The sequence below is a fragment of the Gambusia affinis genome, linkage group LG01, assembly GCF_019740435.1.
Source record: "Gambusia affinis linkage group LG01, SWU_Gaff_1.0, whole genome shotgun sequence".
NCBI lineage: Eukaryota > Metazoa > Chordata > Actinopteri > Cyprinodontiformes > Poeciliidae > Gambusia > Gambusia affinis.
In genome coordinates this window covers 41,634,732-41,659,549 of record NC_057868.1, presented here as the reverse complement: position 1 = coordinate 41,659,549, position 24,818 = coordinate 41,634,732, and the positions used below count along the sequence as shown (strand labels likewise).

The 24,818-nt window shown below is 45.4% G+C and overlaps 1 protein-coding gene and 1 long non-coding RNA gene across 2 annotated transcripts; both read left to right on the top strand.

Annotated features, from left to right (window-relative positions):
* Positions 1-2,762: 2,762 nt before the first annotated feature.
* On the top strand, positions 2,763-3,388 carry LOC122842977. Its single transcript, XR_006372656.1, has 3 exons — positions 2,763-2,917; positions 2,993-3,093; positions 3,161-3,388. It is a non-coding gene; the product is annotated as an uncharacterized LOC122842977 (long non-coding RNA).
* A 3,953-nt stretch (positions 3,389-7,341) lies between these two features.
* LOC122842906 (suppressor of tumorigenicity 14 protein homolog) lies at positions 7,342-24,642 on the top strand. The gene is made up of 16 exons (XM_044137238.1): positions 7,342-7,822; positions 14,245-14,401; positions 14,675-14,805; positions 14,870-14,940; positions 15,017-15,192; positions 15,884-15,919; positions 16,072-16,300; positions 16,461-16,597; positions 16,780-16,877; positions 17,017-17,117; positions 17,191-17,315; positions 19,106-19,228; positions 19,294-19,465; positions 22,513-22,784; positions 23,437-23,573; positions 23,740-24,642. Exons 1-16 carry the CDS (start codon positions 7,781-7,783, stop codon positions 23,899-23,901), a joined length of 2,169 nt encoding a protein of 722 aa, XP_043993173.1. The 5' UTR covers positions 7,342-7,780; the 3' UTR covers positions 23,902-24,642.
* Positions 24,643-24,818: the final 176 nt, after the last annotated feature.

Here is a 24,818-nt window from a genome sequence, read left to right as displayed (position 1 = left end):
TGCTCTGAGCATGAGCTTTGTATGACTGTGCAGTTCGATTAGTACCCTTGGAAAGAGGATCAGACTCAAATGATTTTCTGTCAATTTCACAGTACCTACAGAAATGTGAGCTCCGACTGAAATTCTCAACAAAGCCCCCAATGTTGTGTGAACCAAGGTTGTCACCAGCAATAGCGCACAAGGTTCCTTTGCATAAAGTTCCATCTGGCATTTTAATGCCACTGTCCTCAAGATCTTTCAGGTCTTTTACAAGGGAACCCATGACTAAATCTTGACCAAAATATTTGAAATCCTGCTCTTTACAAAGAAGAACAAGTTGCATGTGATCAATGCTTGATCTGTTCTGGGGCAAAATATCAGCAAGAGTGAGGTACACTGCAAGTATCTTGTGTTTTTTCTTGCCAGACCCTAATGGGTTTACCACTTCAAAGGAGTCTTGGTATAAGATCAAACCAAGTGATGAGGTCTCTGACTTGAACAACAAGTTCTCCTTAATATTAGCACCATCCCACACATCTTGAAAAACATCATCAGATGGAGCACGGGAGTGTACTTGTTTGTACTGCTCCCTCACTGACTCACAGTTAAAGAGGGACTCAATAGTTTGCTTGATTGGGATATACTGAGCAAAACATTCTTTGCCTGTCTCGTTTTGACCTAGACAAATAGGCACTGGCTCAACATAATTAAAGCTATTTTTAAACACGGATTTTCTTCTCTGGTCAGTTTTCAGTGTGTTGGTATTGCAAGCCCTCAATAAATCTTCAGTTTTCAGGACATCAATAACTGTTCTTATGTCAGCTTCTGAGACTCCAAGTGCAACCATTTCTTCCCTAAGTTTGAAAAGCATGTGTGACTGGCTGATATCATGTATTTCTTGAAAACCTTCAAGAATTGACTGGATAACAGAGGATGGAAGCAACAACTTAGCTTGTAGTTTAAGGTAGAAGAGGGCTAAATTTTTCAAAAACTGTGTGGCATCAACATTTTCTGGGCAGACATCTGACTGTTCACTGCTTGCATCACTAGGAACAGTAAGATCCATATCACTCAACTGGTCCCCTTCAGTACAGCCATGAGAAGTAGCTGGTTTTACAACTGAAGCTCCCACAACAGAACCAAGTAGACCATCCTCAGAACTGTGCCTGTGTTTTCTAGACATATGTGATGAGAATGTGGATAACACTCGAAACTGCTTTTCACATTGTCTAAATGGACATCCAACTGTTTTCCCTTCTTTGATGTGCATTTTAAGATGAGAAAAGAAAAAGCTCAAATTTTCACAAGTGACATTACACAAGTCAACATGGCATGTTAGTTCAGTTGTACCACATCCTGGCCTAACCATGTGCCCTGCTTTATGATGTCTGTAAACATGTGATTTAAAAGCTGCAAATTTGTGGAATGTCCTTTTGCAGTCCGTCCAGGGACACTTAAAGATTAAGTTTGGAATATTCCTATGAATTCTCATGTGCCTAACATATGCCAATGCAGTGGCACAATCATTGGCACAGATGTAGCATGGAAACATTTTTAGATAAAAAATTTAAACACAGGATTATCAACAATGACAAAAATCACTTTGTCTGTCACACACTTTACAGTTGTTCTGGTTTAACATCAACTTTATGGAAGGTACTGAAAATGTTTGTGAAATATTTTCTGCTGCTTCAACAGACTACACTTTCTGCAAAATACACACAAAAAGTACACTTTGGGGATGTAAGTGAAGACAAACTTTTGAATGTTAAGAGTTAAATACAATAAAGAGACACCAGCATAACATTTAAACAGTTTTCTGCCAAGTCAACTTTGTGAAACTCCAAATTCCCAGTTGATTTCCATTCACCAATTTCACTTTAGCAGCTAATCATAGCAATTCAAGTCAAATTGCACAAAAGAAAGAAAAAGAGCTTCCAAACATGTCAATATTTGTAAATATGAATCATCAAAAAATAACTAAGTAACAATGAAAACGGATTACTTTAATTATTTACCTTCTTATCTACAAGATATATCAAAAAAATATTATGCTAGCTTCCTTATTACAGCATGACAGATTAACTAAGCTAACTTTCAAACAGCTACAGTCTGCTTAAAAATGACAACTGTATGATAACATCATCTGACAAATAAATTCTGCTCCAACTTACCGGATTGGCTCATAAAATGCAGGATTCAAATGGATAGTCCTTGTAAAGAAAATTCTAGAGGTTGCTTCCACATGTCACAACGACGTGTCTTCTTGAGAAATACAGTAGCGTTCTGTTTAAAGAGAGTCTCCTTGCCGTTGAATCTAACATCATTCCCAAAATGCAATGCTACTCACAGTATATTACAGTATTTTATTAAAAACAGTAATAATTGCCCAGAATGCATTGTTTTTCACGGTGCAGTACCGTTTTCAATAGAAACAGTATGATACTGTTCAGTTTTGGCCGTTTTTATACAGCAATTTGTTACAGTGTATTTACATAAAACAATAAATGGTACCAATAAATATTTACATGCATGCAAATCATTATAACTAAACTAATTTAAGATCAATCAAAGCATAAGTGTAACTCCGTGGAGCTTCTTGCTGCTGATGAAAAGGTAAGAAATGAAACCCAGAGAAGTTAATCAGAATCAAAGTGACAGGAAGGCCGGTGTTACGCCGAGAAACGCATCCCGTCTCAGGAGGCGAATCGCTCTAAACGGACTGAAATATGACCGAAGACCGGGAATGGTTGTAACATATTGTGGTGGGATGGTGTTCCACCCTCCCAACTACACACACCAGGTGTAGCGAGTGATTGGTGGGCGGGGCAGATAGCTTTAAAGCTGAGCAGTCCGCTGCGAGGTGCGTGTGCCTTGTTTCCTCACTGTATGTTGGCTGCCCAAGTGGCTGGTGTGCTCGATCCACTCATCCAAAATAGTAAGTGCCATTTTTGCCATCTGGGCTGGGATTGTTGTCGGGTTCTGGTGCAATACCTGCCATGCGTTTCTGCAGCGTTGGCGGCTGCAGTTGGAGGTTGGTGCGGCGAGCGGCTTCCATCCAGCCCTCGCCTGCTGATCCGCTCCCTCCCTGGTCGGCTGTGTCACCACATCTGGGTAAGCTACCTGCTTAGAATTTAATTTATTTTACCTGAATCCAGGGTTAACGAGTTTTCTAATTTAGGATTCTTCCGGAGTTGCAGCGCTTGGACGCTCCTGCTGTCTTGTCTTGTCTTGCCGGTTTTGTTTGGGCCGCTCTCGACTGAGCCTGCTGACGCTTGGGCTGGCGGAACGAGCGGGGCACGACTCCTCTGGCCCCGCGTGAAAAGACATTAGAAGTCGGACAACGACAATTTGTCCCATCGTTTGTAGTGGTTGTGTTCTTTTCTTTGCCGTTTGTTTGCTTATTATTTAAATTACTAATTTATTTGCTTTCCTTTGTTTTGATTTACTAATTTGTTTTCTTTTGCATTGCATGTTTTGTTTGTTCATTCATTTTGTTGGGAATAACTTAAATTGTCTTATTTTGATGCCTTTTCCTTCTAGGGGCTGAGTAGTGGGCCTGAGGCCATGTTTTAAAGGAAAAATGTTTTAATGGAATTTGTTAATAAATCATTGTAGACTACTCCGTGCTCTGGTGCGTCTTGTGTAAAAAGATCAACCCCCTCTGCTGGTCACAATATCTTATCCCAATCAGGGATAAGATAGGAGTCACATGATCACTGTGTGTTTACCCACTTCCTCCCCAAACCCATATTGTGATTGTCAAGGCTGGAAACAGGCGCGTGCAGATTCTAAGGAGAAAAAACGGATTTTGAGGTAAGAAAGTAAATTTTTTGACCTTGACTATATTTTGTTTAGTACTTAAACTGTTGCAGATAAAACCATCTGACTTACATTAGATGAAAGTGTAATTACTCAGGCATTTTCCCATGCTAATTTCAAACCGCTATGCTACTACAGCTAGCTAAACATGGCTGACAGGGTTGGGGTGGGTTGTAATATATCTTTAAAAAGTGTTACAACCAGCCCCTTACATCTAAGAACATTTTGATTTGAATAATTTTACAGAATGCCAAAGACTGATAGAGGTGTACCTTAAAAAGGTTTCTGATGAGGTCACAAAGAAGAGCAAGTCAGTTGCGAAGGCGTGTGGGATCTTTCATGTAGCACTGAGCAGATTCTGCAAATCACTGCAGAAGCTGAGAGAACAGGGTCCAGTGATCCTCCCAGTGCAGGTTATTGCAGCAGCAAAGTCTTCTCTGAGGTGCAGGAGGACGTGTTGGCTGACTATTTGACTCAGACAGCAGACCTGTATTATGGACTGACCCCACGTGAGGTCAGTATATGACTGGTTAGTCACTGGAGACAAGAGAAGAATTGAATACCAGCGTAGGTCCAAGACAAATTGAAAAACTTTTTGTGTCTATGTAATCTGATTTTCTATTCCTCTTTCTTTTAGGTTAGAAAGTTTGCATATCAACTGGCAGTAAATTATAACAAACACCCACAAACATGGGATGAGAAGCAGATGGGTGGGCCTGACTGGTTCACATTATTTATGAAGTGGAATCCTGTCAATAAGGAGTCCTGAGGCAACCAGCCCACAAGTTTTAACCGCCCAAATGTGGAACGTTTTTTCAACAGCCTTGGACAGGTCATTGAGAGATACAACTTCGACGGGAGCGATATATGGACTGTAGATGAAACTGGTGTAACAACAGTCCAGTCACCAGACCGTGTTGTTGCTCGTCGTGGAGTCAAGCAGGTGGGTGCGATGACATCAGGTGAGAGAGGTGTGCTCGTGTCAGTAGCATGCGCTGTGCAAGCGCTGGGAAATGCAACTCCTCCCTTCTTTGTATTCCCCCGTAAACGTTACAAGGAACTCTTCATTCAGAGTGGGCCAACAGGGAGTGCAGGAAGTGGTAACGCCTCAGGATGGATGCAAGAGGAAGACTTCCTCTTATTTCTTGCTCATTTTGCAAAACAGACAAAGGTGAGCCCAGAGAAGAAGGTTTTACTTTTGCTGGATAATCACTGTTAAAGTTATTGATTTCTGCAAAGAAAAGGGAATAGTGCTACTTACCTTCCCCCCCACTGTAGCCATAAACTTCAGCCACTGGATCGCAGTGTCTACGGCCCATTTAAGAAAATGGTGAACGCCGCAAGTGATGCCTGGATGAAGATGAATCAAGACGATGACGATATATGATATTCCAAGTATTGTGAAGACTGCTCTGCCTGCAGCTGCAACACCGAAAAACATTCAAGCCAGTTTCCAATCCACAGGTATTTGGCCCTTCAATCCTGACATTTTTCAGGAGCGTGACTATGCACCCTCACAAGTCACTGACCGTCCCGACCCAGGTACATCACTGACATCTGGAGCTTTCCAGCTGCAGTCTCCACCAACTCAGCTGGAGACTACTACTTCTGGCTGCTCTCCAGTTAATGATGTGACCATGTCCTGTGCTCCAGATGAGCCAAGCACCTCGGGGGTGTCTCCTGGTCAGGCATTCAATCCTCTGGCTATGCGGCCATTTCCAAAAGCAGGGCCAAGGAAAACAACTGGCAGGATCAGGAAGAAAAGGAAATGTGAAATTCTCAGTGACACACCAGTGAAACAAGCACTGATGGAAGAAGATCAGAGGAGAGGAAGCAAAAATGTAAGGAAGAGTTTCTTTGCAAAGAATAAAGGCAAGCAAAAGAGGAAGGAGAGAAAACCTGCCAAGAAAATGTTAAAAGCAAATGTTGAGGATTCTGAGACCTCAGACGATGAATATTTTTGTGTTGTCTGTAAGGAGCCATTTGGCAACTCAAAGCCACAGGAAGTGTGAGTAAAATGTGCCCTATGCAGCCTCTGGGCTACCATCATTCATTTGTCATCACTGTGACTCTCATTAAGGAAACACACACACACACATACACACAGTATATTTGAGTTAGGGTCAGTCACAGAGAGAGAGACATTGTTCTTTTAACCTCTTTTTGAAGCATGTCACATGGTGTGGCCTCTGTTTTTGCTTCTTTTGTCTGATTGTTACAACTTACCCCAGCAGGTGTTACCACCCACCTCGGTAGCAGGTCGGTGGTAACAAAGGAACACCATGTATTTGACATGAACTCATGAGCTCTGTGATTTTCCTGCAGAGGTTTGAATTGGTGCCATTTGTAGATGTGGGTATTTTGTATAAAGGTTTGAAAACTAGCTCAAAAATTCTGTGAGTTAAAGGTTCTGGAGCTAAAAGAGTTACAACGTGGTCTCCCCTTCTCGTGACATCATCACGTTTCTTAACCATGTGAGCTGTAAAACGGAGGGTTTTATTTCGCAGATTAATTTACATAAATCCGGTTTTTACATCTTTATTGAGACAAATGAGTCAAAGTTTTTCAGTGTCTGATGAAAATGTTCTCCACAGATGGTTTGAAATTCCCCGATTTTTCTTTTAACACCATAATAGCTAAAGCATTAAAAACAGAGGCCCGTTATGTAGAACGTTTTATATCATCCTTAGCCGCCCCGCGGGGGGCCGCTGCCGCCCCGCAGGGCCGATTCTGCTGATATCTGCATACCCTCTCTATTTTCCCCAAATATTATCCTATTGATATGAAATTCATACCAGCAGTTCATAGAACTACTCTGATTATGTAGAAAAGGTGAAATCAAGCGGCGCTGTACCGGTCCGTCGTGGTGAAGAGAGAGCTGAACCAAAAAGCAAAGCTCTCGATTTACCGGTCGATCTACGTTCCCACCCTCATCTATGGTCATGAGCTTTGGGTCATGACCGAAAGAACGAGATCGCGGATACAAGCGGCCGAAATGGGTTTTCTCCGTAGGGTGGCTGGGCTCTCCCTTAGAGAGAGAAGCTCAGTCATCCAGGAGGGACTCAGAGTAGAGCCGCTGCTCCTTCACATCGAGAGGGGCCAGTTGGAGGGACTACATCTCTTGACCGGCCTGGGAAACATCGTTCCCAGTCAGTCAACCAGTCGTCCGTCCAGGCAGCCAATCAAAACCCTGCTGTTCCTGCAACAACAGGAGAAAGAACAAACAGCATTTTGACTTTTGGTCTTAGTGGAGCTCCATAGGCCAGAAACCTGTTTGACTTTATTCACTTTGATCTGCTGGAAGTTTTTACATTTTTGGACAAAATAATCTACAGAAACATTTAACACAATAAATATTTAAAACTTCAACTTTTCATATTTTCTGAGGTTTCCAGCATTTTTTCCTCCATAAACTCTGAAAGCTGCTCAGAACCAGAACCACCAGAACCGGAACCAGCTGGGTCTGATTGTTCTAGAATCAGCAGCTGAACCATGATGATGATGATGATGATGATGATGATGATGATGATGATGCAGCTCACATGTTTTCCAGATGAAGTTCGGACCGGTATCGATTCCAGTTCTCCTATTTGAGCTTTTTTTTCTAGATCCGCAGCAGCGGTCCCGGTCATTCTCTGAGTCCGAACCTGCTCCGTGTCTCTGAACGGAACCACCGGACCGGTTCGGAACAGCAGCAACAGAACAGGGTGTCCCGCAGAGGCTGCTGGGAACTCAGGTGTGTCCAGAAGGCTCCGCCCCCTGCTGCTCTCTGCGGTCAGGTACTTTCTGTCAGGTTCCGAACCCAGTTTCTGAACCCCACCGAACAGAACCGACTCTCTGGGTCAGAACTGTGAAGTTCTGGTGGTTCCGAGGGTCTCCCCCCTTTCAGCGCCGCCGCCGCTATTTGAGCGGCAGAACTGACGAACTTCAGCAAAGTTTGACGAAAGAACCGGGCCGTCAGAACCGGAACCGAGGGGCGATGGACCCACTGTATTCTGGACAGAAGTTCAGTCCAACTCGGGTGAGTCCGACACCTGTTACCTTTCATGACGTCACAGCTTCATTTGAGATGGAAGCTGCTGCTTCCTGTCGCGTCCGAACCGGGTCAGTATCTGGGTTCGGCCAGAACCGGGTCAGTATCTGGGTTCGGCCAGAACCGGGTCAGTATCTGGGTTCGGCCAGAACCCATCATGGTTCAGATTCCAGGCTGAAGACCCAGTAAGACCAGTTTGAGTTCTCAGGTTCTGATCAGAAGTTCATGTCTGCTCTGCTGGTTCTGATGGGAAGCAGAAAGTCCAACCCCACATGTTCTGTTAGAACTTCCTGTGCCGATCAAACCCGGCCAAGGTTCTGATCGGCACAGCACCGTGGTTCCACCTAGCATCAGAACCAGAACTGTGAAAGTTCTGCTCAGAGGTTCTGCTGGGTCACCACTTCCTGTTCAGGTCTGACTTCACTTCCTGTTGGAGAATCTGAGAGCAGAAGAGCACCAGAGAGGAACTGACCATCGGTTCTGCTGGTTCTGAACCAGCAGGTCCAGCTGGACCTCCTATCTGACCCGAACTCCAGAGAATTTCTGGACTGATTGTGAGAAGTTCTGAAGTGTGGAGGCTGTTCCTGAACAGAACCAGAACCAGAACATTTATGTGGACGGTTCTGCTCTCAGTCTCGGTGCGTCAGGAAACGTTCTGCTCCGACCGGTTGGACCGGGTGAGTCCGGGAGTCGCCCAGGGCGGCAGCAGCAGCAGGGTGGGTCCGCTCCGACCGGAACAACAGAGCAGCAGAACGGGTCAGACCAGGAGTCTTTCCAGAACCAGAACCAGAACTCATAGGAACCTCAGAGTAAGAAACAGAAGACTTTTATAGTCCAGAACCACCAACAGTCACGTTGGTGGTTCTGGTGGTTCTGGTGGTCAGTGGCAGAGCTGGACTTTAAATCTGGGGGGCCACAAATGTATCCCTCCATTTTCTGACACTTTGTCTCCAGCTAACATTCTGGGCAAGAGGCGGGGTCACGGTGGGGTCACCTGGAGGTCACCAGTCTGTCACTGGGCAACACAGAGACAAACAACCAGGCACACACACTCACACACACACACACTCTCACACACACTCACACACACACACACACTCACGCACACACACTCACACACACTCACACACACACTCACACTCACACACACACACACTCACACACACACACACACACTCACACACACACACACACACTCACACACACACCCAGGGAGAACTTAGAGAGACCAATTAACCTGACAGTCGTGTTTTTTTACTGTGGGAGGAAACTGGAGAACCAGAGAGAACCAGGTGGACAGGGAGAACATGGGCCGGGAATCGAACCCAGGACCTTGAGTGACATGCAGTCAGGAAAAATATAATGATAAAATAATTTATTTTGCTATTTGCCCCCTGTGGTTTGAACTGTAAAGTATTTATTTTTTATTTAGCCAATTCTGAATGTTTTTTTTCTTCAAAATCGCTGAGTTTTCACATTCAAATGTTCAGAGCGCAGCAGGTGAAGCAGCAGGTGAAGCAGCAGGTGAAGCAGCAGGTGAAGCAGCAGGTGAAGCAGCAGGTGAGCCTCAAGCTCTCACTATCTTCACCAAATGCTATTCTATGACAGCAGTTCCTCTTGTCTGTACATCACTAATAAAATGGTTAAAAACATTTAATGTATGAACTGATATTCCATCATTTAGCTTATGTAATATAATGTTCAGTGTTTGTTGTCACCAGCTGTGTGTGACGTGTTTCCTGTGCTGAGCAGCATCAGAACCAGAGAACAGATTGGAGAGGCAGGCAGTTCTCTGGCCTCATGGCAGGGGGCGCTCATGATCCCAGACATTGTGACTCCACAGAGTAAGAGACAGTAACAGCTAGCCCTGGAGCTAGCCCTGGAGCTAGCCCTGGAGCTAGCCCTGGAGCTAGCCCTGGAGCTAGCCCTGGAGCTAGCCCTGGAGCTAGCCCTGGAGCTAGCCCTGGAGCTAGCCCTGGAGCTAGCCCTGGAGCTAGCTACACAGTAAAGGTTTTTTATTAAACAAACTGTATAGGTACATAGATAGAAAAATTAAACAAAAACAGAAACAAGGAGCTAAAACTAAAGACAAACATAAAACATTAAGACAAATGAATATTAATAGAGCAGAATTTTAAAACAAAAGAACAGCAGAGATACTGACAGTTACTTTTCTTGCAGAAACAGATTTCAAATGTTTCAGTGAGGAGTAATAAAGTTTAAATTGGTTAAGAAAAAAATCAAAACAAGGAGTAAAACCTCTCCATTTACAGCAGAGTATGTGATATTTAACAAGTAAAAAGATAATATTAACCATGTCAGATATTTTACTATCAAGACCATCAATATAATATAAAATGTGGGTGATGATTATCTCAGGAATGTCTTCAATTTTAAGGGACAACCAATTTTTAATGTCTCTCCATAGTTTAAAAGAAAAAGGATGATTATTGGATTCTTCTGGACAATCACAAAAGATACAACATGTTGAATCAAATTTAAATCTTTTGTGTAAAAATTCAACCACTGGATAAAAATGGTGATAAATTTTGAAGTGAGTTTCTTTAACCTTTGATGAAATCGGCCATTTTACATACTTGGAGAACATCTTCTCAATTCTAGACAGATTGGTTGTTATCAAGATATTATTATTGTAATCATTAATAATTTAGATTTGAAGGTTGTCACAAGCAGAACATTGTTGCACTTTGTATCAGTCACACTGTCATTCTGGGTAAAGATGAAGTAACATCTGAATATCTGAAGGTGTTTTGATCAGAGCTACAGGAATAAATTTACATACTTTTAAATATTCATTACAAGAACAGTTCAGATCTCTATGATTTAATAAAACACCATTACTATCCATTAAGTCAGTTACAAATAAAATACCTTTTTCATACCAGTCAGTTTTAAAAATAGATTTTCTATTTATCAATATTGATCTGTTATTCCACACTACAGATCCATGTGGGGTCAAAATGTGGCTAAATATCATTTTCCAAAAATGTAAAACTTGCTTGTGAAAATTAGACAGTGTCATATTAATCTTGGTTAATTCAAAATCACATTTAAGCAGGAAATCCAAGTTTATTAAATATAGATTTATTGATATGAAACCACATTGAGTTGGAATGAGACAAAAATATCTTCAATTTATTCTAAAAGAGCCAATCAGAGCCTCAAAATCTAAAGCTCTAATTCCTCCTTTATTATAATATGTAATAAGATCAGATCGTCTTAAATAGTGAGTTTTGTTTCTCCAGATAAATTGAAAGATTATTGAATTGGTTTCTTAATATTCTTATCAGAGATAAAAGCAGAATGACATGGAGAAATTAATTTGGACTCTCCTTCATCTTTGGACAGAAGTGTTTGTCCAAAACCAGTCAGATCTCTAGTGAAACAAAGACTGAAGGATTTCTTCATACCATCCAATGTTTTCCTTCTCTCTTCTAATAATGTCTTTTGAAATCAATATTCCCAGATATTTATAACTGTAATGGAGGCAACAGACGTCTCAGAGCTGGAATGGATCCGCAAAAGTTCACATTTATCAATATTGAGAGAAAAACCAGATGGGTTAGAAAACATTGAAATAGATTTTAGTGCAACATCTACCATAGTTTTATCTCTTAGGAAAATTGTTGTATCGTCAGCAAATTGACTAATCTTGAATTCCTTATCAAACATTTTGATACCATGCAAATTAGAATGTTTCATTATTAGCAATGTTAGCATTTGAGTTGTTAATATAAATAATTTAGGTGAAATTGGGCAGCAAGGTCTGATTCCTCTTGACAGAGAAACTAGGGGTCAAACTCGTTCCCATGGAAACGGAGCTACTTACATCAGTATAAAATAATCTGATTATACGACAAAATTTTTCCCCAAAGCCAAAATATTTTAAGGTTTTTATTATAAAGCCGTGTTCCAGTGAGTCAAAAGCCTTGAAGAAATCCAGGAATAAAATAAAAATCTCACCATCAATAAAGTTACGATAATCAATCATATCAAAAATCAGTCTAGTGATGATGGATATTTCTTCCCTTTAAAAATGCTGATTGACGTTCATTAATAATTGTTCCTAATCCACTATTCAAGCGATTGGCATAAACAAGAGCTGAAATTTTAGGATCTGTACATAACAGAGTGATGGGTCTCCAATTGTCTAAAGATAAAGGATCTTTGTTTTGGGGATCAGAGTAATCAGACCTCGTTTCATGGTGGGAGAGAGATTATTGTTTAAAATACATTCCAGCAGGGCCTCAAATAAATGTTTTTGTAAATCTTTCCAAAAGAAAGTATAAAATTCAGTGGTTAACCCATCAAGGCCTGGAGATTTACCTTCTGTTAGTTGTTGTTTTGTCAGTTGTTGTTTTGTCAGTTGTTGTTTTGTCAGTTGTTGTTTTGTCAGTTGTTGTTTTCCTCCGTCCAGCTCTTTGATTCTTAGTCATCTTCCATAAGGTTTTTAAAATCAAGGTTCATTTTTTCATCAGATTCCTGGATTTCATCAAAAAAAGATTGGAAATTGGATTCTGAATACTTAGAACAATAAAGATTACTATAAAAATTTCTAATTGCTACATTTATTAAATCAGGTCTTCAGTGATGCTTCCATTAATAATTAGTTTCTGAATCTTTTTTTTGGACTGTCTCTGAAGATGAAAAAAATATGAAGAGTTTTTTTCACCGTCTTCAATGAAAGCCCCTTTGCTTTATCTAAAAAAAAAAACATCTAGTTGTGATTTAAACTATGAAGCTGATTCAGTTCTTCAGATGATAAAACTGATTTTGAACATAGAGAATTTATATTGGCAATAAGTTGGGAATGTTTCTGTCTCCTCAGCTGTGAAGTGATTTTTCCCCTTTATTTCTGTTGTCCTAACATTAAATTTAAACCACTCCCACTTATTTAAGGGCAGCAGATCTGTTACTGAAATATCTTCAATAAGGTCCAGGACGTCTGAACAGAAAGTTTATTATTCAGTAGATTAATATTAAATTAACAAGTTTGAAGGTAGTTTAAATTTATTCAGAGAGAAACAAGGTAACTGAACAATGATCAGTTAGAGGAGCTGCTGAAATTTCACAACTTGAAATATTATTTACCAGATTATGAGGGATTAACCAGTAATCCAGCCCAGAGCTCTGGCCATTGAACCAGGAGTATTGTCTGATATTAGCATTTCTAATTCTCCAGCAGTCTGTCAAATTTGTATTAGAGATTAAATTTACAAAAATACCATCATAAATATGATGTTGCCCCCTAGAGGACCAATGGATCCATCTGGAGTTACATTAAAATCTCCTCCTAAAATAATCTGATCAGTGGAATATTTTATTTTCCATTGTTTTATCTTCACTCTGAGGTCAGTAAAAAATATACTATTCATTGCTTTATTGTTGTATCCATATACACACACCAAAATGATCTTATTTCCATCGATCTCCACTATTCCAGTTACCCAGTGGCCATTTGTATCACTGATATGCTCCAACAACCCTAACCCTAACAACCTGGGAATTTATAAAACATAATCACAACCCAGCTGAATGTGACGGACCATGACTAAAATAAATTTGATCAAACATTGAAATTTCCAGAATTTATTCTCCTCACTTGATGAATGAGTTTCTTGCAGAAAAAAACTGTTTGCCTTTTGCTCTTTGCAATAAAGATAAATAGCCTTATGTCTGACTTTATTTTTTAAATGTCTAGTATTAAGTGACAGTAAAGATAACATGAAATAAACACAGTAGTTGTGCAGAAACTAACCTCAGGAACGAGATAACAGCCAATAATAGCTAAATGGAATAGTGCAATAGCCCTTTAAACAAATACAACAATAATATAAATACCAGTGAAAGTAAAGAAACATGGCGGTGTAATTAGTTCCGGGTCCACTCTTCGATTATCGATCAGGGTGAAACCTTCCTTCAGGTTTGCTTCTCCTCCACAGTTTATCCTGGGCGATCCTGTCCTCCTTGAAACTGATGTGCATTTCTTTACAAACTTTAGCATCTTTGGACTTCCTCCAGACCTCATCTCATGGTTCGCATCCCGAACTGAATGATGAGGTTCTGGTCGGTTGTTGGGCGAAGCAGCTCCAGCTTTTTTCGCCAATCTGTGAACGGTGTCGACTGTATCACGCAGCCGATCCACGGAGACAGGAATGATCCTAGTGAGAATCCCAATGATGGATTCCCGTACATCCTCATCATCTTTCTCGGGCGGTCCGGTCACCTTCAGGTTCCAGCGTCTCTTGTAACGAGCCTGGTCTCACAGGAAACCCTCAGCGCTGCGTTTTCTTTTTTGAGAAGGTTAACTGTAGCTTGGAGCTCTGATAGCTCTGATAGTTTCTAGTCCACCTGTGAACTCTGACCTAACGTGTCCTCTGTCCCTGCAGGACTTGGATGTCGGCGAACTGTTCCTGCAGGCGTCGGACTCGAGGGACGTGGAGAAGAAGCCGGGACGCAGACGGAGGCTGTGGGCCGGACTCGGCCTGCTGGTCGCCGCCGGCGCCTTGGCTCTGCTGACCGGACTGCTGGTGTGGCACTTCCACCGTGAGTCGCTTCCTGTGAACGGGTCGGGCCTCTGCTCTGATTGGTTCTCTGGCCAATCAGAGCAGAATCAGTCAGTTCCCCCTAGTCATTCCGGAGGCACTAGGGGGAACCAGGGAGGGTCCAGGGCGTTGGGGCCCTTGCTGGTAGAGGTTCTGCAGGGACGCGGTCCAGAACCTGATGGTCGTGGCAGAACCCGAGCCGTGCCTGACTTCAGTCAGAGGTCGGTTCCCTGAGCTGCGGCGAAGCGGGTAACGTCTGTCCTGCCGTCCGCAGTCCGCCAAGACGTCCGAGTGACGAAGCTCTACGTCGGCTCCGTGGGAATCGGCGGCCGCTCCTTCCGGGCCGACCTGGAGGAACCCGCCAGCGACGGCTTCAGCAGCCTGGCCCAGAAGGTCAGGGCGCAGGTGAGGCGGCTGCCCCAGAGCATCATGGGAAATGTTTCCTGTCTCACTGTCCTCTGTCTTCCAGCTCCAGCAGATCTACAGCCAGAACTCGGTGCTGGCCAAGTTCTACAAAGACTCCACGGTGCAGGCCTTCAGGTCGGTCCCCGACACGTGGTGTTGTTGAAGGTTCTGTTCCTTCGTCCCTGCTGACCGAGTCCCTCCGTGTCTCCAGTGAAGGGGACAGCCAGCTGGACGGCATGGTGGCGTACTACGAGTCCGAGTTTGAGCTGCCGGTCGTCCAACTGTCCTCCCTGGACAAAGCCATGGCGGCTCTGGAGGCGACAGGAAGTCAGCGTGGACGGCTGCTGAGAACCAACGCGGCGTTGATCAGGGGCGTCTCATTGGGAGGTCAGAACCGGTCCGGTTAGCCTGAAGTGTTCTGATCCGGTCTGGACTTGTTCGGCAGAACCTGACTCTAGGTTCTGAATGTTCAACATCCAAGATCAGAACTTCAAAAGTTTCTCACGTTTCAGAAATTCAGAGAGTGAAAAAACCTAGAACAGAACCGGGCCAAACAGGACCAGGCCATTCCAGCCAGGCTGTCAGAACCGTGGGCTGATGAGCCCCCCACCTGGACCAATCAGCCCCTCATCTGGACCAATCACCCCCTCACCTGGACCAATCAGCTCCTCACCTGGACCAATCAGCCCCTCACCTGGACCAATCAGCATGGCCGGCTCTGAGCCGAAACCCACCTTCAACCTCTACACCTGCTCCACCAACAAGCAAGCAGTTGGAATCAAAATGGCTCCCTCTCTTTTCCTCCACTCATTCACAAAATACCTCTGAAGAAATGACTGCAGTTTCTCAAATTCGCAGATGGAATAAATCGGCAGGTTCTTCTTAGCGCTCACTTAGCAAACCTCACTTCATTTGAGCCATCTCCCTCTGAACCAGAAGGTTCTAGATCTAGGGCTATAGATCTAGAGTTGTATAGAGTTATTGGCCGGATCCCTGATGTCACACTTAGGCAGATCCATTTTAAACTCCCTGAGAAATGTTCTGTTGGTTCTGATCAAGGTTCTGTTGTGTTTGGCAGCTCTGGACCCCCGGCTGACCAGGACCAACATGTCTGGTGAGAGACTCTTCACACGTAAACAGAACTTTGGTTCTGGTTCTACTGAAGCCCTTATGCTGAGGCTCAGCAGCAGGAAATGGGTCGGGTTCTGGAAGAGATCCGGTTGGATCCAGGCAGAACCGTTCATCCAAACGTGGCTGATTTTTCAGAGAAGGCTCCGATCAGCGTCCACGTGAGGAAGAACGGCCACATCGATTCTCCCGGGTTCCCCGACGCCCCCTACGGGCCCAACACGGCCCAGAAGTGGCAGCTCCGGGCCGACCCGGGTCACCGGGTCCGCTTGGACTTCCACACCCTGATCCTGGAGGACGACTGTGAGCAGGACTTCATCCAGATCTACGACTCGCTGGCTCCCATCCGGCCCCGCCTCCTCACTGAGTGAGTCCCACCTTTTCTTTCCTCACCTGAACCGCTGTGGACAGGTGAGTGACATCACTGGTGGGCGGGGTCAGAGGAGAGAACAGAAAGGCTCTGCTTCCTGTCCGGTGGAGTCGTTTTGTCTTCAGAAGGTGTGAGGTCTCTCTGTCTCCCCCTGCAGGCAGTGCGGATACCCGCGGGGCTCCCTGTCCTTCGTGTCGTCTGGGAACGTCATGCTGCTGCTGCTGGTCACCAGTCAGGACAAGAACTTCCCCGGATTCAGAGTCTTGTACTCCCAGGTTCCTGCAGCCGGTGGAGGTAAGACGTTCAGATGAACCGGTTCGTTTCTGGTGAACTGCTTTGTGTTCATAGTTCACCAGTGATGTTCAGACGGTTGTTGTTTTTGGGTTTCCTCTTGTTGGACCTCCTGGTTCTGTGTGGTTGTGGGGTCAGTAGCTTCTGTTCTCTGTCCAGTCTGACCTTTGACCTTGTCCTCTCAGATTGCGGCGGAACGCTGAGCGGAGAACGAGGTTCTTTCTCCTCGCCGTTTTTCCCGGCCAACTATCCTCCCAGAGCGGACTGCAGCTGGACCGTCCAGGTGAGTCCTGCCGCTCCGCCCGTCCCTTTCTTCCAGGATTAGAAGAAACCAACGATAAAAACCCACAAGATGGTTTTTACTGGACTAAAGCCCAAACAGTTGCGGGTTGCAGTAACGTCGTTTCTGGTTTTACTGTCAGGTTCCTGAGGGAAGGTTTGTGAAGGTCCAGTTCCAGACGTTTTCTGTGGGGAAGGACGGATCGCCGTGTCTCCATGACTACGTGACGATTGACGAGGAAAGGTAAGGAAGCTTCTGGCCTCTGGGATGTTCTGAATGGAGCGACCACAGAACCCGACCGGATCTCCTCTTCCAGGTTGTGTGGCAGCCAATCAGAATCCTCCGTGTTCATCAGCCAGAGCAACAAGATGAGAGTCAGCTTCAGGTCGGACCGGGGGCTCGTCTACCCGGGTTTTAGCGCCCAGTACCAGGCCTACGACCGTAAGAAGCACCTAATTCTCCCGCTCCAGGCGCAGCTCCTCTGCTTTACCTGACTTGTCTTGCTTACATTTCCCACAATGCATCAGTGGCTGCCAGTGTCACTTATGAATCTGCAATCATCCTGGCCGTGACGCCGGCCACTTTATTAGGCACACCTTGCTGGTACCGGGTTGGACGGCGTTGTGAGACGGTCCAGTGAGGTCATGAGGGTCTCAGCAGCAACACTCAGGTTGGCTGTGGCGTCGAAGGGCCCAATGCGCCAGGAAAACGTCCCCACACCATCACCGCCAGCAGACATTAGCAGGTTATGGGCAGACATTGTAGCCTTTACCCAAAGATGAGGAGCGTCCGCAGAGGAAACTAAAATCAATCAATGAAAAATCCTTTCTGAATATCGTCTCATGGACTCTGAACTCAATGCGTCTCTCTGACCGGAGCTGACGGCGTGTTGAAGAGTTTCGGAGCGGACGCTCTGGAGCTTCTGGTGAGGAAGAGCTTTAAAAACCTTTGGGAGAAATGGAGCCTTGAATTCCAGACTCCATTAAATGCAGAACAGAGGAAACTAAAGAGATGCAACGTTGTGTTGATCCATTTATAGTCTAACCGGGACCCGGCAGTTTATCTTGAGGAAATAAATGACGGTGCAGAAGTTAATCCGACCGTGACATGCGCAGTGTTAACCCAAACCCGCACAACTGATGCAGACACAAAGAATCAAACTGAAGTCATTCAGCGGTTTTTACCAATGGAGCCAAAGACGTTTCCTGCTGCGCTCAGGAGGAGAGCGGCAGATGTGACATCTGTCCGGTTCAGGGAAGCAAAAAGATCCACGTAAAAGCGCGAACCGGACCGCAGGGTCCAAAAGTCACCGGGTTCAACTGATCGGTTTGATCAGCAGATCAACTGACTGATTTCTCTGCAGATACGACCAGGAGGAATTTAAGAAGCTGAGGGTTCACAGACAGGTGAAGTGCTGCTAATTAAAGTTTAATCGTTTAATTTAATTTATTATGAGTTATTGGGGCCACAGTCAGTGGTTTGTGTCACTATGGAGAAAAAGCTCGATGCATTTCTGTGTTTTCTGTGTGATGGATCTGGATTCACAGGTCAACTAGTCAATAAAAAGGAGAAATAGCCCATGTTAATATAATTGTTTTGATGGGAAAAAATAGAACATGACAGATGTTTTTAAAATGCTGTTCGTCAAATGATGGAGAACAAAACTTTCTAGTGTGACCTCTGACCTCTGATGTCTACATGCTTTCAGGCATCAGGTTTTTCTGCCTTGTGATTGGCTGATTCCACATTAGCATTGATGAACAGTTGGACAGGTGTTCCTAATAAAGTGGCCAGTGAGTGGATATTGATAACGCTGAGTCAGCGCTCATCATCCAATCAGAGGAGACGCCGGCGTCTGATTGGACGGCTATAGTCGGCCATTTCCCAGAACACTTATGGATTCAAATCTTTTAATGAACAAAGAGCAGAAAGACGCTGGAGGAGCCAGAGAAAACAACCCATCATCCTCCGACCGCTTCCTGTCGTCTTCTTCAGCGTTTCTGCCAGTAGCAACACCAGGCTGCTGATCACGTGACTCATGATGTCAATAAAATGTTTCCATGTAATTCTACAAAATAAAATATGTAAATACAGCACAAAACCTTTTTCTGTATGTTACTGAAACTGTCGTATTTCCATTGAGCAAATTTATTTTGTCATTTCAGTTTGTGCAGTTTTCTGGTAAATGGTAAACGGAAGCTGATGCTGACATCATGTTTGTCGCTCTGCAGCGCTGCAGCTGCCCTGCTCCGACTTCACCTTCCACTGCCGCAGCGGCCGCTGCATCAGCAAGCTGAACCCAGAGTGTGACGACACGCCGGACTGCGAGGACGGCTCGGACGAGGACGACTGTGGTGGGTGCAGCTCTCTCTCTCTCACACACACACACTCTCTCTCTCTGACGTGTGTGTGCTGGCAGACTGCGGCAGGCCGCCGTACCACAGCCTCCGCATCGTGGGCGGTCAGGCGTCCAGGGAGGGGGAGTGGCCCTGGCAGGTGAGCCTCCACTTCAGAGGAAAAGGACACACCTGTGGAGCCTCGGTGCTGAGCCGCCGCTGGCTGCTGACCGCCGCCCACTGCGTCCAGGACGAGTAAGAACCAAACCGAGCCCAACAGAACCCGGCTGGGTTGAACTACAGGAGGAGGTAGATCAGCTCTCTGATTGGCTGGTGGATCAGTTTCCAACTGGAAGACGTGTCCTCCAGGTTCTAGCAGCTGGGGTTCTCCAGCTCACCGGGACCAGATGGATGTCTCAGAACCGCTGTTCTGACTATCTGAGCTACCCGTCTAGAACTGCTACATCATGTTTACAAACTAAAACTACAGCAAGTTGTTCATGTTAAATACATTGGATAACATTATTTGAGTGACTGAAGTGGAAGCTTAGCAGTTATGGTTAGCTTAGCATTAAAACAATTTCTATCCATGATGAAACCACAAGAGGATCACTTCCTGTATCTGAACATCCTACCTGTTAAAAATGGAAAGCTGTAGATGTTGCACTACTTATTAGAATCTGCTACCTTTTTAAAATATTTTAAAAACAAAGATGTTTGTAAGAATGAATCAGTACCAGACAGCAAACGGGTTTTTATTGGAATTAAAATAGAAAGATCTACAAATACAGATCACCGCAATTCCTTTAAGCACATTAATACTTTATATGTCTGTTATCAGCAGCGGCCACAAAGTGTCACCAAACTGATAGGATATCATTAATATACTGTAATATTACACGGCTTCTATCGCTACCAACATCTATGTAGCAAAGTTTAATAAAAAACTGTGTAATTAAACTAACATTTTTGAAGTACAGGGACGGGGATACAAAGCCAGGTGTAAATAAAATAAATTAAATAAAGCTTACCTTAATCTTCGACGAAATAAAACAGACGAAACGAAACTTCCACAGGAAGGATGAGGAGAAATCTGCTGAGTCAGCAGATTGTGACGTAGCAGCGATGTGCGCGTCACAGGGTAGGACGGATCGATGGGTAGCACAGATAGTTAAACACCTGCATCAGACAGGGTTATGACATCACTCACTTAGATAGATAGATAGATATATATCAGTAGCCGTTAGCAATCAGTAGCCGTTAGCTATCAGTGGCCTTTAGCAATCAGTGGCCGTTAGCGATCAGTAGCCGTTAGCTATCAGTGGCCTTTAGCGATCAGTGGCCGTTAGCGATCAGTAGCCGTTAGCGATCAGTAGCCGTTAGCTATCAGTAGCCGTTAGCTATCAGTGGCCTTTAACGATCAGTGGCCGTTAGCGATCAGTGGCCGTTAGCGATCAGTGGCCGTTAGCGATCAGTGGCCGTTAGCGATCAGTAGCCGTTAGCGATCAGTGGCCGTTAGCGATCAGTGGCCTTTAGCGATCAGTGGCCGTTAGAGATCAGTGGCCGTTAGCGATCAGTAGCCGTTAGCTATCAGTGGCCTTTAGCAATCAGTGGCCGTTAGCGATCAGTAGCCGTTAGCGATCAGTGGCCTTTAGCGATCAGTGGCCGTTAGCGATCAGTAGCCGTTAGCTATCAGTGGCCGTTAGCGATCAGTAGCCGTTAGCTATCAGTGGCCTTTAGCGATCAGTGGCCGTTAGCGATCAGTGGCCGTTAGCGATCAGTGGCCGTTAGCGATCAGTGGCCTATAGCGATCAGTGGCCGTTAGCGATCAGTGGCCGTTAGCGATCAGTGGCCGTTAGAGATCAGTGGCCGTTAGAGATCAGTGGCCGTTAGAGATCAGTGGCCGTTAGCGATCAGTGGCCGTTAGCTATCAGTGGCCGTTAGCGATCAGTGGCCGTTAGAGATCAGTGGCCGTTAGAGATCAGTGGCCGTTAGCGATCAGTGGCCGTTAGCGATCAGTGGCCGTTAGCGATCAGTGGCCGTTAGCGATCAGTGGCCGTTAGAGATCAGTGGCCGTTAGAGATCAGTAGCCGTTAACGATCAGTAGCCGTTTGCTATCAGTGGCCTTTAGCGATCAGTGGCCGTTAGCTATCAGTGGCCGTTAGAGATCAGTGGCCGTTAGAGATCAGTGGCCGTTAGAGATCAGTGGCCGTTAGCTATCAGTGGCCGTTAGCGATCAGTGGCCGTTAGAGATCAGTGGCCGTTAGAGATCAGTGGCCGTTAGAGATCAGTGGCCGTTAGAGATCAGTGGCCGTTAGAGATCAGTGGCCGTTAGCTATCAGTGGCCGTTAGCGATCAGTGGCCGTTAGAGATCAGTGGCCGTTAGAGATCAGTGGCCGTTAGCGATCAGTGGCCGTTAGCGATCAGTGGCCGTTAGCGATCAGTGGCCGTTAGCGATCAGTGGCCGTTAGCGATCAGTGGCCGTTAGAGATCAGTGGCCGTTAGAGATCAGTAGCCGTTAACGATCAGTGACCGTTAGCTATCAGTGGCCTTTAGCGATCAGTGGCCGTTAGCTATCAGTGGCCTTTAGCGATCAGTGGCCGTTAGAGATCAGTGGCCGTTATCGATCAGTAGCCGTTAGCGATCAGTGGCCGTTAGCGATCAGTGGCCGTTAGCGATCAGTGGCCGTTAGAGATCAGTGGCCGTTAGAGATCAGTGGCCGTTAGCGATCAGTAGCCTTTAGCTATCAGTGGCCGTTAGCGATCAGTGGCCGTTAGCGATCAGTAGCCGTTAGCGATCAGTGGCCGTTAGAGATCAGTAGCCGTTAGCGATCAGTGGCTCAGCTGGTGGATGTTTTGTGTAACAACTGAGGTTGTGGTTTCTCCAGTGGGTGGCGCTTGTCGCTACAATTGATAGCCTCCACACAGGCTCACCCACTAGAAGGAAACAAACGCACCCAGTACAACACTTGCATTCTATTGGCTGAGAGGTTGCCAGGCGACGGTACGTTTCTGTTCCAAGTGCGAGTAGAAAATGATTGGTAAGCCAGCAGAGAGGTTTGCTAGTGGAGATTTGATCGGAGCAGAGAGACGAGTTGTGAGCAGAAAGATTTGAGAGCAAAAGTTTGAAGTTCAAGCATCACAAGTTTTGAGAAGAAAAACATGAATCCTGATTTCAAACTGACAATGTGTGCTCTCCAGTTATGGCAGAAAAATTCCTTCATGGATTTCCAGGTTGTCTCTGTGGACACACAGCATGTGACGCTGCGCCGTCGTGACCTTTGACCTCCATCCATGGCGCAGGTATGCCACGGTGGACCGATGGGAGGCCTGGCTGGGGCTGCATGCGCAGGGCCAGAGCAACCAGTGGACGGTGCAGCGGAAGGTGAAGCGGATCGTGGTCCACCCGCACTACAATCGGGTCAGCCTGGACAGCGACATCGCCCTGATGGAGCTGGAACCGGACCTGGTTCTGAACCAGAACATCTGGCCCGTCTGCCTGCCGTCTGCCACACACCATTTCCCGGCCGGCCAGGAGGCCTGGATCACCGGCTGGGGCGCCACTGTGGAGGGAGGTGAGGCGCTTTGGCTCCGGACCGGTTCTACTGGTTTGTCTTGTGAAAGGTCAAAGTTCACGCTCCTGGATCAGATCCTTCCTGTTTCTCAACCACCAGCTGCACATACATTCTGTAGCTGCTTTGGACCAAACCACGCTGCAGTTCTCTAATGTACAAATTTTAAAAAATCTGAATGAGTTTAGCCCACATTGGCTCCAACAACTTCCATCTTATTTTCTTTGTGCTGATGTTAATAAAATATCTTAACATATTCTTCCAGCCAAACTGGAAAGAGAACCAGATGTTCTCCACTCCCACTTCTCCTGTGATAGTCTCCAGTTAGTCTCCAGTTAGCCCACAGTTAGCCCACAGTTAGCCCACAGTTAGCCCACAGTTAGCCTCTTACTGTTATGTTTCTGTTGCTTTCCTGCACGTTTTCCAATCCTGTGTACAATTTTAATTTATCTTATAAACTCTTAGTCGGATGAACATCTGTGTGAAGTTTTGGTTACTGACTGCTAAAACTTTTCAAGTTGTTCAGTCGTGCTCTTATTTTGAAGGGATGAAGACTGTTCCTGTCCAGCAAGAACTTTAAAAATTAAGCGAAGCCGTTGTAATGACAGAAGGCGATGTTGCAGCGATGAACCCGACCCGTTTGCGTGTTCTGCAGGTGCCGGTACCAGTGTTCTGCAGAAAGCCCGGGTCCGGATCATCAACAGCACCGTGTGTCGGACTCTGCTGCGGGACCTGCTCAGCGACCGGATGCTGTGCGCCGGGGTGCTGGGCGGAGGAGTGGACGCATGTCAGGTGAGGCCGGGTCCCGGAGCCCAGCCGGACCCACCGGGCCGGTTCTGACCTGCTGACAGGAGGAAGGAAAACATGTCATGGTTTCAATACAATATGGATCAGGACTCTGCAGAACCTAAGCTGGAGGGTTTGGACTCATCATGGTTTCCTCTGTCGCCCCCTGCAGGGCGACTCGGGCGGGCCGCTGGCCGTCACCGACCCCAGTGGGCGGGTCTTTGTGGCGGGTGTGGTCAGCTGGGGCGAAGGCTGCGGCCTCAGGAACAAACCCGGCGTCTACACCCGGGTCACCCGGTTCCGGCGCTGGATCAGGGACCGGACGGGAGTCTGAGCAGAATCCGTCTGTGGTCGGCATGGTTACAGATCAGCTGCTTCACGAGCCAAACTGCAAAACTCCCCGCTGCTGTTCTCCGACTCGCCAAAATAAAATCACTCTCTTGTTTCCCAAACTTTCTTCCTAATCCTGAGCTTCCACTGGTGGAACATCTACTCAGAAAAAACTGAGGAAGTGACATCATGATCAGGGAATAAAACCCGTCACTAAATAAAAATTTGAGCATTTCTTTTCTGTCCGCTTATCAGGAGACATTTGACTCCATAACTAGGAATCCGTCCACTGGTTGACGGTGGATCAGGTTCCTCACAGCCTTCCTGCTTCGCTGCCTCCTTTATCCAGAGAAACTGAAGGTTTCATAAAGTTTATTTTATGTAAACATATCATTCCATATTTATTATGCCATTCTCTGACCACTAGGTGGTGACAAAGTGCTTCCCTGGTTGGTGTAGAATCTGCATCATCAGGGTTTGGTGGCACTGGACCCCATCTGGGCGGCGTGGTGCCTTCAGGTGAATTAATAGCTGATCAGATCAGATTTTAGGAGCTGGTTTTCTCTCAAAGCATCAGGTCTTTCTGTTCTACTCTGAGGCGTTTACTGTTGGGTTTTTACAGCTGTTGTATTTTCTTTGTGATTTTTGTACTTTCTAAAAACATTTCTCAGTCTCTTCTGCCCTCAATGATTACAGATAAAATGCTTTGCTGGGAGTTTCTGATTAAACTCCAAGTTGAAACCTCGTTGGCTTCGTCTGGTCTGTTCAGAAAAATGATGCGCCATGTTTCCCTGGTGGAACCTGAAGAGAGGTGAAACATCCCACTCTCTAAGGGTCTGTAAATGCATCATGAGGCAGATAAATGTCAGCTGGTAATACATCAATTACAATGAATTACTGTTAAAATAAATTCTAACATTC

Excerpts from the sequence above, each read along its gene's own strand:
- LOC122842906 (XM_044137238.1), top strand. The coding sequence starts at position 7,781 with ATGGACCCACTGTATTCTGGACAGAAGTTCAGTCCAACTCGG. Across the intron at positions 16,301-16,460 it reads CGGCCCCGCCTCCTCACTGA|GCAGTGCGGATACCCGCGGG; the intron begins GTGAGTCCCACC and ends CTCCCCCTGCAG. Across the intron at positions 17,316-19,105 it reads CCAGTACCAGGCCTACGACC|CGCTGCAGCTGCCCTGCTCC; the intron begins GTAAGAAGCACC and ends GTCGCTCTGCAG.